This window comes from Coccinella septempunctata, chromosome 3 (assembly GCF_907165205.1).
Source record: "Coccinella septempunctata chromosome 3, icCocSept1.1, whole genome shotgun sequence".
Taxonomy (NCBI): domain Eukaryota; kingdom Metazoa; phylum Arthropoda; class Insecta; order Coleoptera; family Coccinellidae; genus Coccinella; species Coccinella septempunctata.
This window is the reverse complement of record NC_058191.1, coordinates 42,876,317-42,891,248: the sequence shown is the minus strand read 5'-3', so window position 1 is coordinate 42,891,248 and position 14,932 is coordinate 42,876,317. Positions and strand designations below refer to the sequence as shown.

General features: G+C 37.6%; 2 protein-coding genes across 2 annotated transcripts in view; one reads left to right on the top strand and one right to left on the bottom strand.

Moving 5' to 3' along the window:
• Window positions 1-145: 145 nt before the first annotated feature.
• Window positions 146-1,157, bottom strand: LOC123309662 (malignant T-cell-amplified sequence 1 homolog). Its single transcript, XM_044892872.1, has 6 exons — window positions 1,006-1,157; window positions 789-941; window positions 634-734; window positions 447-580; window positions 322-389; window positions 146-259 (listed from the first exon to the last, which is right to left on the bottom strand). Exons 1-6 carry the CDS (start codon window positions 1,014-1,016, stop codon window positions 178-180), a joined length of 549 nt encoding a protein of 182 aa, XP_044748807.1. The 5' UTR covers window positions 1,017-1,157; the 3' UTR covers window positions 146-177.
• Window positions 1,158-3,068: 1,911 nt separating this feature from the next.
• The window catches only part of LOC123309062, a 33,658-nt gene continuing 21,794 nt past the window's right edge, over window positions 3,069-14,932 (top strand). The window contains exon 1 of the mRNA XM_044891907.1: window positions 3,069-3,548. Coding sequence (XP_044747842.1) covers window positions 3,329-3,548 — 220 coding nt within the window. The 5' untranslated portion in view covers window positions 3,069-3,328. The remainder of the gene's footprint in view (window positions 3,549-14,932) is intronic.

Below are 14,932 nucleotides of genomic sequence, written 5' to 3'. Positions count from 1 at the left end.
ACAATGGCGAACAGGTTCAAATTTTAGAGATATTTAAATTTTCTGAGGATTCATTTCGATAGGGAGTGAAGGGATGTGAAAAAATGATTGGTAAAGGAAAATTATCGAATACCGACCAAAAGATGCTGTTAAGAATGAAGCCATCATTTATGAATACGTTTATTTATACAAAATAGATTACTTAATCGGTTTCATTTGCCAAAGTCCATCATTCAGGTAATGGCAGTTTTCAACCCCTATTCCTTTATTAACTTTTGCTCTAAAAAAAATAGGATGATAATTTTCTCAATAAACCCTCTGTATTTAGATCAAGAAACTTACATGTCTTCTGTTGATAAAGTAGTCTTTCCAATTGCTAAAGCATGTTCTTTGCCTTCTGCCATAATTGCCTACAACATAAAATAACTTCCACATTTTGAAATTTATAAAATCGCCAATTTTCATACCACAACAGTATCTTTGGGAACTTCAGTCATCTTCGCACCTGGAGATGTCAAACCAGGACACATTATATTGGCCCCACTGAGAACGAACTTAATTGCACCCTTATCAACCTGTTGCATCGGTAAAAAAAATGGAACTAAAAATAGCAGAACGTTTAAAGGCACAGATTTCATAAGTGAACAATCATACATTTATGGTAGAGTTTCAATGTGGGCATCCACTGCCCTTCTCGATGCCTGAAGAATAATAGCTCTCCGGCAGAATTAATAATAATTTCTATATGGTCGTGGCTAAAAAAAGACAGGTACAGAATATTATAACGAGATGTTATCCCTTAAATCTACCATTTTACTATACGTAATGAGTCTTTTTTGGGCAGAATAACATCAATGTAATCTTCGAGATCCTTGTAGCACTCCACCAACTTAGATCTGATCCCCTTTTGGACAGAAGATTTGAGCTGTAGCATGCCGGACACGCTTTCCTTTTCATCGAATCTGGAATATTATAGGAAATTCGTTCATGATATTCGGAACTGGAGTTAGTTCAGTTGATACGTACTTTTTAAACATCTTGGAGGCCTAAATTCGGTCTCAAATAGGGCTAGTCTCTGGTTTCAAATGTTTGATTTGTGACAACTGAAAGTGTGGTTAGTTTATGTCACAGAACAAATATTAACCTCTTCCTCTTTGCTGAACACTTTATGTACTTCACTATGTACTCACTGAGAAATAACTTTTCAAATTTTTTCTTGCGGTGCTTAGAAGCATAGTGTTTCTATCAAAGATTAATTATTCCTCTTTGGTTTCCGTGCAGTGGAATGGTTCTGTGGTTAGAAGCGTGGAAAATGATCTCAATGAAAAGCGTCGTTTTAGGTTAAAAAATAGGAAAGTCCATCTAATTACACTATGAATGTATTTTTTGTTTTTCCCTCTTTCAAATTCCACCATACGCTTCTCCTATATAGATGTGATGTAGGCTGTGGGGGGGAGGGGCTCTTTGCGTACCTTAGGGACTTCTTCTTGCTCTGCAAACCAGACCTCCACAGCTTTCATTACCTCCTCGTTGGAAGAAAATTTACGACCTTTTAAACTTTTTTTCAGTTGAGGAAAGAGATGATAGTCGGATGGAGCCAAATCTGGTGAATAAGGGGGGTGTTCTAGAAATTCAACCCCTAAATCACGAATTTTTTGCATGGCAACATGAAATTTGTGTGTAGGGGCGTTGTCCTGGAAAAACAAAACACCTTTGGATAGCTTTCCGCGTCTTTTCTCTTTAAGTTTTTTCCCGTAGAGTGGTCAGTGATGTCGAAGCGTAATCTCTGGTTATTGTTCTACCCTTATCCAAAAAATCAATCATGATTACTCCATGGCAATCCCAAAAAACTGAAGCAAGAACTCTTCCAGCAGATTTTTGAACACGAAAGGTCTTGAAGAACCAGATTGTCGCCATTCCATCGATTGTTGCTCTGTTTCTGGATCGTAGAAATGTAGCCAAATCTTATCCATAGTAACAATTCGGTTTAAGAAGTCTACATCGTTTTCAAATCGAGCACAGATCGAACGCGATGCTTCTACCCTTGTACGCTTTTGGTCAACATTCGAACATTTGGGGATCCATTTTGCAGCAATTTTTCTCATGTCCAAATTGACGTGAACAATATGATGAACGCGTTCGTATGAAATATTCAGTGCTTCAGATATCCGTTTTAGCCCAATTCGACGGTCTGATAAAATAATGTCATGAACTGCATCGTTTCTTTGGGGGACTGACACAGAAACTGGCCTTCTCGATCGGTCATCATCTTCAATGGAAAATTGACCTCTTTTGAAGCTTACAGTCCAATAATTTTTCACGGTCGCATACGAAGGACATTGATCACCAAGGGTATTAAGCATATCTTCGTAAATCTGCTTACCTCGTAACCCTTTTAAATACAGGTACTTGATGATGGCTCGATACTCCAATTTTTCGATTTTCACAATTTCGGTGGACATCTTCTTTCTTTTGACTTATTCCGTAACTCTGGTTTACTTTTTTGATCTCAAACTTCACACTGATACTTCTAATGAGTTATTGTTGGTATTGAACTGGTCTAGGCTAACTAGATATCAATACATCCTCGTAGAACAGGCGTCATCTGGTCCCAGCTACAGCTATAGCCCACCTAGCTCGAAATTCATGAGCTGTTTTGAGACAGATGTTCCTGCTTCTCAGAGAGGAAGTGGGGTGGCCAGCACGCTAACCTGATTTTAGTATCTGCGACTTCTTTTTGGAGCTACCTTGAAAATATGGTTTCTAAACATCGTCAAGGCATCCTGCTACAACTCAAGCAGTTAACTACCAAAGAAATCCAGGCCATACCCTGTATACTTTTTGTTTCTCGACAGTGGCACATCAGAAATCGTTCAATCCTTGTGTTGAACGCAGGAATTGAGCTTATCCTTCCTTGCGGACATCCTGCAACTTGCCCATTCACCAATAGTCCTGCCACCGATTTCTTTGGTTGCCTATCGGCCAGGATCGGTCGCAGCACACTCTGCCTATCGATCCGCAGGACGGGGACACTCCTATTGTACTTCCATTCTCGCAGCAGGCGTTGCGCGCAAAATCGCGCAGGATCGAGTTCAGCAGGAGACAAGTGTGCGCTCCGCGAAAAGCTCACAAACACTACCGCTCTTTCAGCGAATAGGGAACTGGTAGCGAAGAAAAACAAAACGGTGTGTGTGAGAGTGTGTGTGCAGGTGAATCGCGGAGTTTGTGCGTAAAACATTGCAATATACGCGCGGCGGCCTTCCGACACTCCGGACTTGATGCCTCTGGGCGACTCGAGCCACAGCTGATATTTTCTCCATTTTCCCCGTGCGTGTACCATGAGTGAAAAATGACGTCGACCACTACAATTCGAAAATCGTACGGTAATAGGAAACTGTACTCTCTGTATCCGGACGATTATCCGTTGAAAAATTCCAAATTGAAGATCAGCCCCACCACCCAGAACAGCCCGAAAAAAAGCGAGGATGTGAGCAAGCTGATCAAGTATATCGAAGACAACATAGTCGGAAAATCCAGCGCTTTTTTGGGGCCTTTCGGAAGACGTAAAGGTAAAACCAACTGGTCTTTGAGTTGACCTCACATTTTTTAGGAATTCCTGCTGAAAAATTCACGATATCGTCCACCAATAACTGAGTTATTCTCTAACGAAATCAATAAATTTTCGTTACAAGATTCAAGAAGAATGGAAAAAAATTAGTTAACCCACTCGGGAAAATCATAAATTTAATCTATGGATATATCAGAATTTTTACTCGTTCACGATGTATTTCTTTTTATCTTTTCAAATGATCCTAAGTCAATGAGACGAATTACATTGTAACCTACAAAATTATTGTTATGAATGTAGAATGCGTAATTTTCAGCTCATGGACAAATGAGAGTGTTTACATCCATGAATTTCTAGGACTCAGCAATTCTATAATCACCTTGGATGTTCTACTTCACGTTACGATTTATACAGGGTGCAAATGAATATATAAATTTAAGGGGCGATGCTTTGTCAAAAAAAATGTGGTTTTTCATATAAATTTTTTTTGAGCATCCCCTGCTTAGATACAGCCCTCTAGAGATGGCACCTGAAAGGCAATTTTACGGAGCTCTATCTGACCACGAGCTTGTCCTAACTCTACAGGAATATTTATGTTGCAAATATCTTGTAAAATCACTTTGTGAAGGCTTGAGTGGCAAGACTAATGAGATTCCATAAATACCATCTAATGAATCATGAAACAGGATGAAATAAACTTTTTCTGGACCAAAACGACTGACAAAAATAGGACAAAATACAAACGGCTTTGTGGGTGAAGTGCATCCTCAATGTAGCAACTTTTCAGAACGCCTACTGGATGGATGACTTCATAGTTTAGAACATTATCAAAAATGCAACTCGAGATTACTCATGCGGTGTTATATTGCCAACAAAATATAAAAGCATAACATAAACAATCGAAATTTATCTTTACGATTCCGAACCAATTCAAAGTTCGTTAGCATGTAATGATGTCATGGATTCAATAGATCGACTACCTACTCTCATCCTTCTAGAACTTATTATATGACAATGGCGAATACTCAACCACTTGCATACCACAGTATTTCGCCCATACTAAGTGTTCGATATAGGAACAAAAATAATTCGCAAAGCTGCTTTGCCCTTTCCATGCATTGGCACTTCCACGTGTACCAAACCGTGTGTACATTTTCATCAACTCCATTGGTTACGCCTATTTACAAAGCTGTTCGACCGTATGTAAAATTAATTTTTTTTACTGGATGATTTATTAGCAAATTAACGATTTTCACGGATTTCACTGAAACAGTCAACCGTGGCGAATTTTCAACTGCAAGATTCTATTTATGGAGGTTCGATTATGGGGGGAGTCTAAAGAGCTTTAAATTAACATTTGAGGAAAACTGGCGTCAATCATTTTTTCCGTAATTCGTCAATTGAAAAAGAACATTTAGCCAGAACTGTCAGGTGCTTAAATCTGGGAATATCACTGTCCAGATCGTCAAATTTCAAGTAATTGGATTATCGAAGTGGATCCATTTCTTTTCTATGCAGGTTCGAAACCAAGAATGAATTGAAGCCCAAAATTTCAAACAAATCCATGTGTACTAAATGAAATGATCTTCTCTCGCGTTTTTGAGTTGTCGTTCGAACACAACATCATCACGAAATCATAAACAATGAAACCTTAGCTGTCAACATTCAAAACAACCTGCGATATAGTTAATATTCCAGTCATGGATATCGTAAACCAATTTTTCCTGTATTTCCGCCATCGATTGTGTTTATCAATATCAATAATGAAATAAACGATCCTGGGTGCTGTATATTTAAGCATATTCTCAAGGACCAACGGTGAAGGTTGCAGATAAAATCGGAATTGAAAATTACTCTTAACAAACTCACAAAACGACTAACTATAACCGCAGAAATCTTCATCTGAGTTAATTCCAAAAATCTCACCATTTGAGATAGTTTGGTGGATGATTTCCTTAATGGTATTTGAAGTATGGGTCTGAATTTTACGTTGCGAAGAGCTAGCTGAGAAGCTGGGTACTTCCTATGAAATATCCATTTGGCAGGACACATAACCTCTGACCTGGGAATCAACTAATCAATCCAGGTCGTAAAAATTTCAGCTTCCAAGCATACGGGTTGAGAGCGATTCAAAAGAGCATTACGATATCGATAATCAATATACGGTCAATAAAAATGCCATTTGCCTTAGATAGCATAGGATGTTATCGAGAGTTTGATCGTATCAGTAAATGGGTTGATGTGATTTTTTACGATCGGTCAATCATGAGGATTAGATGGGAATCTACAAAAGATTTCTAAATATTCATCTGAAGTTAACGACTTTGACGTTCAACTGTGATTTGACAAAAACCTCGACAAAAACTGCGATCTATTGAGTAGAGGGGACATATCATCCACTGGAGAGAACTGAAGTGAAATTCAGCCCTTCCAATAGATCCAGATCTTCGAAAACCTATTTTTGTGTATTAAACTCATAGAGATTTCTGGAACTATGTTCATTTCCAAGTTGTCTTTTCAACGCTCTTTGAAGTGCAATAGACCAGTCCGATCAAGAGCTGATTGACTTCCGCTAGATCAAGGGACTTTCGTGAGAAAACCATTGATGTATAAAACAGCAGCAACGGACAATAACCTTCTACTTCCGGATAATACTGCAGGATGTCGTAGTACGCCACGGTAACCTGATTATTTGATTGACTCTGATAAGTACAATCTTCAGATAGGCTCCACTGAACGGCAGAGATGACTCTCGGTTTGAAAAAAAAAAGCTTCAAATATTGCTGCTGATTTTAAGATCTAAAATCTACCTCTATACTTTTTCTTTGGGATTTCCCTGCCACAAGCATCAATCTTCTTTTACTTCTCTGGAAAACTCTCCAATTTTTGGCGTGGACACTGTTCCAGTAAGAAATCCCAGAGAGACAATTTCGAGAAAATTTTCCACGTACCGCATGGTGTCCGACAATTCGGGAAATCTAATATTAACACGTGAGTATCTGTCAACAGCACCTTAATCACAGTTCGCGAGTGTTAAAGCCGATCTGTGACGTCGCAAACGAAAGCAGCTGCTTGTGTTTCATCTTTACACGTCCGTATTGTGTACTTTTGTCAAATTCCGATGACGCGCAAAATTCCGAGCGATATCCCGGTATCCGAAATACAAAAAGATTCTTATCCCGTTTAGAGGTCGGGCGTTTTCTTGGAAAATCGGTTATTTTTGGTCCATTTCCGTTGAAACGACGTTACAGGGTTATTTTCGTGTATATAGCAACGTAATAATTGGTGAGGAACGTTATACATTTCATCAAGCTCGTCACTCCTGGATCCAACCCTGTCTACCATTGGCGTAACATCCGTTAGTCAGGATTTCTAATGAAAAAGAAAAATGAAAGGACGTGTAAGGAACAAGATCTACTTTCGAAGTTGATTAGATGTTTTTCTGTGTAAATAAACAACTCCTCTTACAAAAATTGACCTCAGATGGCCCACCGAAGTAATGTACCTATTTGACGATCTTCTAAAGTGAAGAAATCCACTGATATCGAGAGACAGGGGACTGTTTTCCAGAACAATATCACCCTGTATATTTGTTATCGAAATTGGCATGTCACATGGTGTGAACTAACAATTTTAATCTGAGTTGGATATCTTGTGAAGTGTAGATTCTATAGGAGAACAAGTTGAAATAAATTCTAACTTTAACACCCTGTATCTCGAAAATGAATCGTTTGCAGTCGTATATTTATGAGACTTCTTTTCTTTTCGTTTGTACCACCCTGTACTGCACAAACACAGACAAGGATTCGAGATGTAGGTCCTCTGAAAGAGATTTGGTTTTTTTTTTCGAACAAAGGGATTTTCGACCCCAGCAAAGCCATCACATCGCATAATTTGGACAGCAGCTTCTGCGTGCGTGAAGGAAGATAGAGAAGTTGCGCTATCAAGGATTCGCCTTGTCTTCCTGAATGGGCAACAACAAGGACGGCCTTGGCTTTTACGCTCGCCACGTGTCAGGATATCGATCGATGCGACCTATCCCTGTACCGAATTCGTGTCAAATGTAAACAAAGCCAGGAGGAATCCTCGAACGGACGGAGAAATTAGGGGTGGATTCAAATAAATGAAAAACTATATTCGGAAATTCATTTCATTCGATAAAACCGTTGGTGAGATAGATCTAAAAGTAATTTTTTATGGTTTTTCAACAGCCTGTATCTTTCAAACCGAGCCGAGTCGGAAAAAATGGTAAAGGAAAAAAGTGTTCCTTTTGACCTCAAATATTTTTACGAGTCAAAGACTCACCCTGTTTATCGGACAATGAACGATTTGGTTCGCGTCCAGACAACTTGTCTATGAGCCGAGCTTACAACATCCCATCAATCATACAGTCCGTTATACGATAGCAAACTTTTCGAAATTTCGCCGGAGATATGAATCGCTCCACAAACCAACGACAGGTGTAAATATTTGTGGGGCCTTCTGAAAATCGACGAAATCGCCACAATGGATAAGCAGGAGCGACCTTGACTGAACGGCCGAATTCTATGCATTATTTATTAGACAGCGTCTAATTAAAACGCATCTGGAATCTTCATATATAGTAATCCATCAGATGAGGTATTGTCGACTAACCGAGAACGCGATGTTTTTTTCGTCATCAATTAGTTGTTCAATAATTCATGAGGATGTTGATGTACCACTGAAAGTAGATGGAGAAGAGCATGGTTATGGAGAAGCATCGTACGAAAATTTTGCTCGGAGGTTCGCAGCTAATTACATCAAGATATGATCGGGATAGATTGGCGTTTGAAATGCGAGAAAGTTGCAGATATCTTGTTACATAAAACTGCAAATTTTCAAAAATTCCTTTTCGAAGAGAGATAGGCTTTCGGCATTGCTCGCAATAGATTCAGAGTGTTCGAAAACCTATATTTCCATACCGAACTTTCCTATGTCTAACACTGTTTACTAAAAAATTTGGGAATTTTTTGAAGGGTAGAATGATTTATCTTCCAGGAAAATTATCTTAGATCTAAACATTATACATATTGTGAGAGAGCAACTCTTCTAGTCATAAATCTGAGAACTTCATCCATGTCGGCACAACCATTCGGTCTTGAGGAAGTTTTAACTGAACCCACTTTTTTGGAAATTTTTCGAGAGTCATCTTTCGAGGAATTAATCTTCCAGGATAATTATCGGAAATCTAAACGTGATACATATTCTAAAAGAGCAACTCTTCTGGTCATAAATTTGAGAACTTCATCCATGTCGGCACAACCGTTTGGTCTTGAGGAAGTTTTAACTGAACCCACTTTTTTGGAAATTTTTCGAGAGTCATCTTTCGAGGAATTAATCTTCCAGGATAATTATCGGAAATCTAAACGTGATACATATTCTAAAAGAGCAACTCTTCTGGTCATAAATTTGAGAACTTCATCCATGTCGGCACAACCGTTTGGTCTTGAGGAAGTTTTAACTGAACCCACTTTTTTGGAAATTTTTCGAGTCATCTTTCGAGGAATTAATCTTCCAGGATAATTATCGGAAATCTAAACGTGATACATATTCTGAAAGAGCAACTCTTCTGGTCATAAATTTGAGAATTTCATCCATGTCGGCACAACCGTTTGGTGTTGAGGAAGTTTTAACTGAACCCACTTTTTCGGAAATTTTTCGAGTCATCTTTCGAGGAATTAATCTTCTAGGATAATTATCAGAAATCTAAACGTGATACATATTCTGAAAGAGCAACTCTTCTGGTCATAAATTTGAGAACTTCATCCATGTCGGCACAACCGTTTGGTCTTGAGGAAGTTTTAACTGAACCCACTTTTTTGGAAATTTTTCGAGTCATCTTTCGAGGAATTAATCTTCCAGGATAATTATCGGAAATCTAAACGTGATACATATTCTGAAAGAGCAACTCTTCTGGTCATAAATTTGAGAACTTCATCCATGTCGGCACAACCGTTTGGTCTTGAGGAAGTTTTAACTGAACCCACTTTTTTGGAAATTTTTCGAGTCATCTTTCGAGGAATTAATCTTCCAGGATAATTATCGGAAATCTAAACGTGATACATATTCTGAAAGAGCAACTCTTCTGGTCATAAATTTGAGAACTTCATCCATGTCGGCACAACCGTTTGGTCTTGAGGAAGTTTTAACTGAACCCACTTTTTTGGAAATTTTTCGAGTCATCTTTCGAGGAATTAATCTTCCAGGATAATTATCGGAAATCTAAACGTGATACATATTCTGAAAGAGCAACTCTTCTGGTCATAAATTTGAGAATTTCATCCATGTCGGCACAACCGTTTGGTTTTGAGGAAGTTTTAACTGAACCCACTTTTTCGGAAATTTTTCGAGTCATCTTTCGAGGAATTAATCTTCTAGGATAATCATCAGAAATCTAAACGTGATACATATTCTGAAAGAGCAACTCTTCTGGTCATAAATTTGAGAACTTCATCCATGTCGGCACAACCGTTTGGTTTTGAGGAAGTTTTAACTGAACCCACTTTTTCGGAAATTTTTCGAGTCATCTTTCGAGGAATTAATCTTCTAGGATAATTATCAGAAATCTAAACGTGATACATATTCTGAAAGAGCAACTCTTCTGGTCATAAATTTGAGAACTTCATCCATGTCGGCACAACCGTTTGGTCTTGAGGAAGTTTTAACTGAACCCACTTTTTTGGAAATTTTTCGAGTCATCTTTCGAGGAATTAATCTTCCAGGATAATTATCGGAAATCTAAACGTGATACATATTCTGAAAGAGCAACTCTTCTGGTCATAAATTTGAGAACTTCATCCATGTCGGCACAACCGTTTGGTCTTGAGGAAGTTTTAACTGAACCCACTTTTTTGGAAATTTTTCGAGTCATCTTTCGAGGAATTAATCTTCCAGGATAATTATCGGAAATCTAAACGTAATACATATTCTGAAAGAGCAACTCTTCTGGTCATAAATTTGAGAACTTCATCCATGTCGGCACAACCGTTTGGTCTTGAGGAAGTTCTAACTGAACCCAACTTTTTGGGATTTTTTGAAGGTCATCTTTAGAGTGATTTATCTTCCAGGAAAATTATCGTAGATCTAAATGTGATACATATTCTGAAAGAGTAACTCTTCTTGTATAAAACCTGAGAACTTCATCCATTTCGGCACAACCATTCGATCTTGAGGAAGTTTTAACTGAACCCAACTTTTTGGAAATTTGTCGAAGGTCATCTTTAGGGTAATTCATCTTCCAGAAAAATTATCGTAGATCTAAACGCGATAGAATCGTCAACTGTTTGGCTTTCTCGAATCGAACTGAGATCGTTGAAAATATTAACAACCTACGTTGAATTATAACACATCATGATCTTCCATTACCACAAATAACTACGAAGTAAGAATGTTGCTTAACGGAATCTAGCATCTAATTTTACTAAGTACTCGCCATTGGTTAAAAGTACAAGTCTAAAGTTCAGCAATACGTTTCCGGGCACTTCAGCTCAAAAGCAATCAACAAGTTCGGTTCAGAGATCAAACACCTGAAAATATGTACCACCATTTGGGACCAAAACATTCAGAAAGTCCCAACAAAAACACCAGGATACACAACAACTTAATTTTGTAAAATACGATCGAATTTAATCTTCAATTATTATCCACTGACAATTGCCACAAGGGGTATGTAAGGAGAAATTGGAAAACCAAAGGGATTTCAGAAAATCAATTGTCCGACCAGTTTTAAATAGACGCACTGTACACATAGCGACAATCTGACAGCTCAGTTTGGGTGGGATTATCCTTGAGAGGAACGCCGATCTATTTTTTACGCATCGGGGAAATTTTCTGTCTGCGTACAGATTTACATAATATTTTCGAGTGGAAAATAGTTGATAAATAACCCGATATTTATTGGAGTTTTACATGCTCATAGCCGGTCTCCCACTTGTTTCACCTTGCCAGATTCCGCACTGTGGCGAGTTTCCAACAGTTTTCGATGGCACATGCCGTCAAAATTTGATACGATTCAATAGGGCCTATCTTCATTGGATCACACGTTATATTGAGATAAATTAATGAAGAAATAAAATTCGCAATGAATGAAATGAATCTCCTTAATCTGTTGTTCCCGCTGGTTTGACTATAAGATGATGAGCATCATATTCACTCAATTAAAACTTCCGCGGAAATTTCATGGTATTATACTGAAAAAAATCTAACAAAAGCCATCCAACAAATAATGAACGGTAATAAATTTTTTTACGACGCACGATATAAACTAGAAGTCAACAGGTAAACATAATATTGAATGCAAAAACGAAAGGTTGTCCAAACTAGTTTTTTTTCCATTCACCAAATTGAAGACTCATGGTTGCCAGCACGCCTCTGGCACATTGAAACCGGCTGGCAAAATCAGCTTAGCGGTACTTTTGGAGAATAATGGGGGAATCATAGATGGAAGGTATCGAGGACCTAATCTCTTCTTCTTCTTCTTCGAATTTAAATCATCACAAGCGAAATATGCATTAACCAGTTTCGTATTTGTTTTTTTTTATTGAAATAACATCCAAACGAGATAATATACTTCAAACAAACGAGAAGATTGTTTGACAAAGTCAAACACATTAATATTCGAGAGTACTAATGAATGAAACGACATGACACCAATTGAACGCTTAATTCTAACCGAGAGTGTAATCAAATTTTACTGGGTACACAAAGGAGGCGTTTAGAAAAATCTTATTCGCTAATGGGACGTTACAGTCAACAAAACCGCGTTTTCTTCCACCATAAATTCAACAACATCCAAACATTTCTCATAATATATAGACTTGGCTTTAAATTACTCATTGTTCACTGGTTTGACTTCTCGTTTGGTGCTATCAACGAAAAAACTGTTCTCCATTGACGTCAGTATGTTGAATATCCTTCCTACTTCCAACCTTCAATTTCCAGTTAATCGATGCTTAATAATTATATCGACACGCTATTTTTTCGAGCGAACAGAATGGCTATAATTTTACTCCAATTTTTACTAATTCAATGATTTTCTCTCGAGAGCAGTTGCTTCTGTTAAGAAAACAATATGAATATTTGAATCGGATATATCATCAGCTGGGCTCTGCTTAGTTATTAACTTTTTTTAACGAAACTTTAATACTTTAACTACTTTATTTGTCTTTCGGGTTTCAGATTCTGAGAATCATTCGATTACTGTTATAATTTATCTCTTTTCGAAACTCGACAAGTATCGTTCGATATGCAGAGGCCATTCGATGTTTTCTTCTCCCAGACATGTTTATTTATTCATTCAGAGTGATCTTGAATTTTTCGCACTATTTATCTAAGTACCTCCTGGCCTTAAACGATGTTTACTTTCGATAAGATTCGTAATCAGTGGAATTTTTTATTGGATTCCGTCTGAAATGTGTCCTCCGCAACCAATATCAGACGTGAAACTAGCAGTACATAAATCTAAATTCGCAAAAACTCCACTTGACGTAAACAAAACAACCGAACCAACTCGTTCAGAATAGAACTCGTCTTATCATGGATTCAACACGTGTTATAGTTTTATTATTCCTGTATAATGTGGCGATTTATTGCGATATTATTTTCGTTCTCCCACACTATTTAAAAAAAAAACACAACACAAGGTTGCATGAGCGGTTTTAGAAACGATCGTGAATTCAATTTCTCTATAAAACAATGTTGATCCACAAAAACAGTCAGAGTTTGTGGTTAACGATTAGAAGATTTTCATCCACAAGATTTCAAATTCCATTACTAGTTGAGAATAGACTGAGGTATTCATTGAGTTTTTTGAAATGTAAGCACTGAAAATTTCAGAACGGTTTCATTCTTTTAATCCACTGGAAATATTGCCTACTCTTCGACATATAGTCCTTACCATCCTCTAGACTCAATCTTTCATTATTTCATTAACGCCCATTCACTAAATGTGCCTCACCAATTGAGTCCACCGTACCAACGTACAATTACGAAATCGAAACATTTGTATTCAAGGAAAACCGACCTCACTGTGCGATTTATTCCTATAAAAACGCGTGGCATTTGAATAGTTGACACAGATTCTCGAATCGTACGATATTTTCGAACAGCGTCGGCAAGTCTAGCTGAAACGTATAATTACTTATTAAGCATTAAGTCAAACGCGTCATGCCAATTAATGTCGGCCGATTCTTTGAACGGTAATTACGATGCCAAGACCTGCAGTTCTGGGTAGATCGACAATTGGAATAGCATTTTCAAGGAACGACAGGAATTTCAAATTTCCCCACATTTCGCAACGAGTTAAGAAGACGAACTGCTCAGTTATTGTGGAAAGACTGGTTATAATTTTGGCAGTGATTGTCTCCTGCAGTAGCTTCTTTTTTCCCTCCCACATCTACATCAGAAATGAAAACTCCAATTCATTCACCCAAAATTTAATGATAAAAACGAATATTCGACCAAAAAAAAAACAAAAAAAAAAGGTCTGAAAGTGAAATACCAAACGAACGAGAAGGAAATGATTCTAACAATCCGTTTGCTTGGATATAAATCACCGCATAAACCTTCAGACCTGAATTTGAATATTTTTACATATTTTGTTTACACACATAAACACACTCACACACGTAGACTGCAAATAAATTGAAACAATGGAAACAGCCGTTGCGCGATATACGTAGATAAGATGGAAAAAATCAAAATGATGAATCACAATGAGGAAATTGGAAAGGTTCAGCGATTCCATGGTAAGGTTGCAGAAATACGCTGGCGTTTTTTGTGACTGATTATGCAGGGTCCCCATAAATATTTGTAACATCCCACAGTGTCGTCAATTTTGAAATTCTATGATATATGGTCCAGAAGCAGCTTAATATCTAGTCTGTAGTTTCATCAAGTGTTCAATAATGAAAAAATTATAAACATTGCTGGAATGGCTTAAGTTATGTTCCAATATGAATATCTTACGTTTTCCCTTTCGATAGAGTTATGCATGGGAAAGAAGGCTAAAATGAGTCCACCAAAAGAGATATTTTCGCGGTTTTTCGATCATATCTCCTATGGGACTGAAAATTCCGAAAAAAGCTTGATATGATAGATGAAGAGCATTGAATCTTACGTCAAAAGAGACCAAACATACATTTTGGACAACCCGTTTTTGTTATAGGGATCCTCGAAGTTTGACCAACACGAGAAATAGCCTAAATTGAAAAAAAAAGGAATAAGTGACTTCATGTTTGTTGTATGGAATTTTCACGAAGTTTTACTTTCGGTATAATATGTCGCAAACTGACGAATGTCTTTTACGACCAAAGCTTTCCTCTTTGACTAACGACGATCAGAATTATTTCAAAAAAATTGACGAAA

Bases quoted from the DNA above. Each gene is read 5' to 3' on its own strand.
- LOC123309662 (XM_044892872.1), bottom strand. The intron at 581-633 runs GTATGATTGTTC...TGCTATTTTTAG, and splicing joins ATTGAAACTCTACCATAAAT to TTCCATTTTTTTTACCGATG. The intron at 390-446 runs GTATGAAAATTG...TTTATGTTGTAG, and splicing joins TTCCCAAAGATACTGTTGTG to GCAATTATGGCAGAAGGCAA.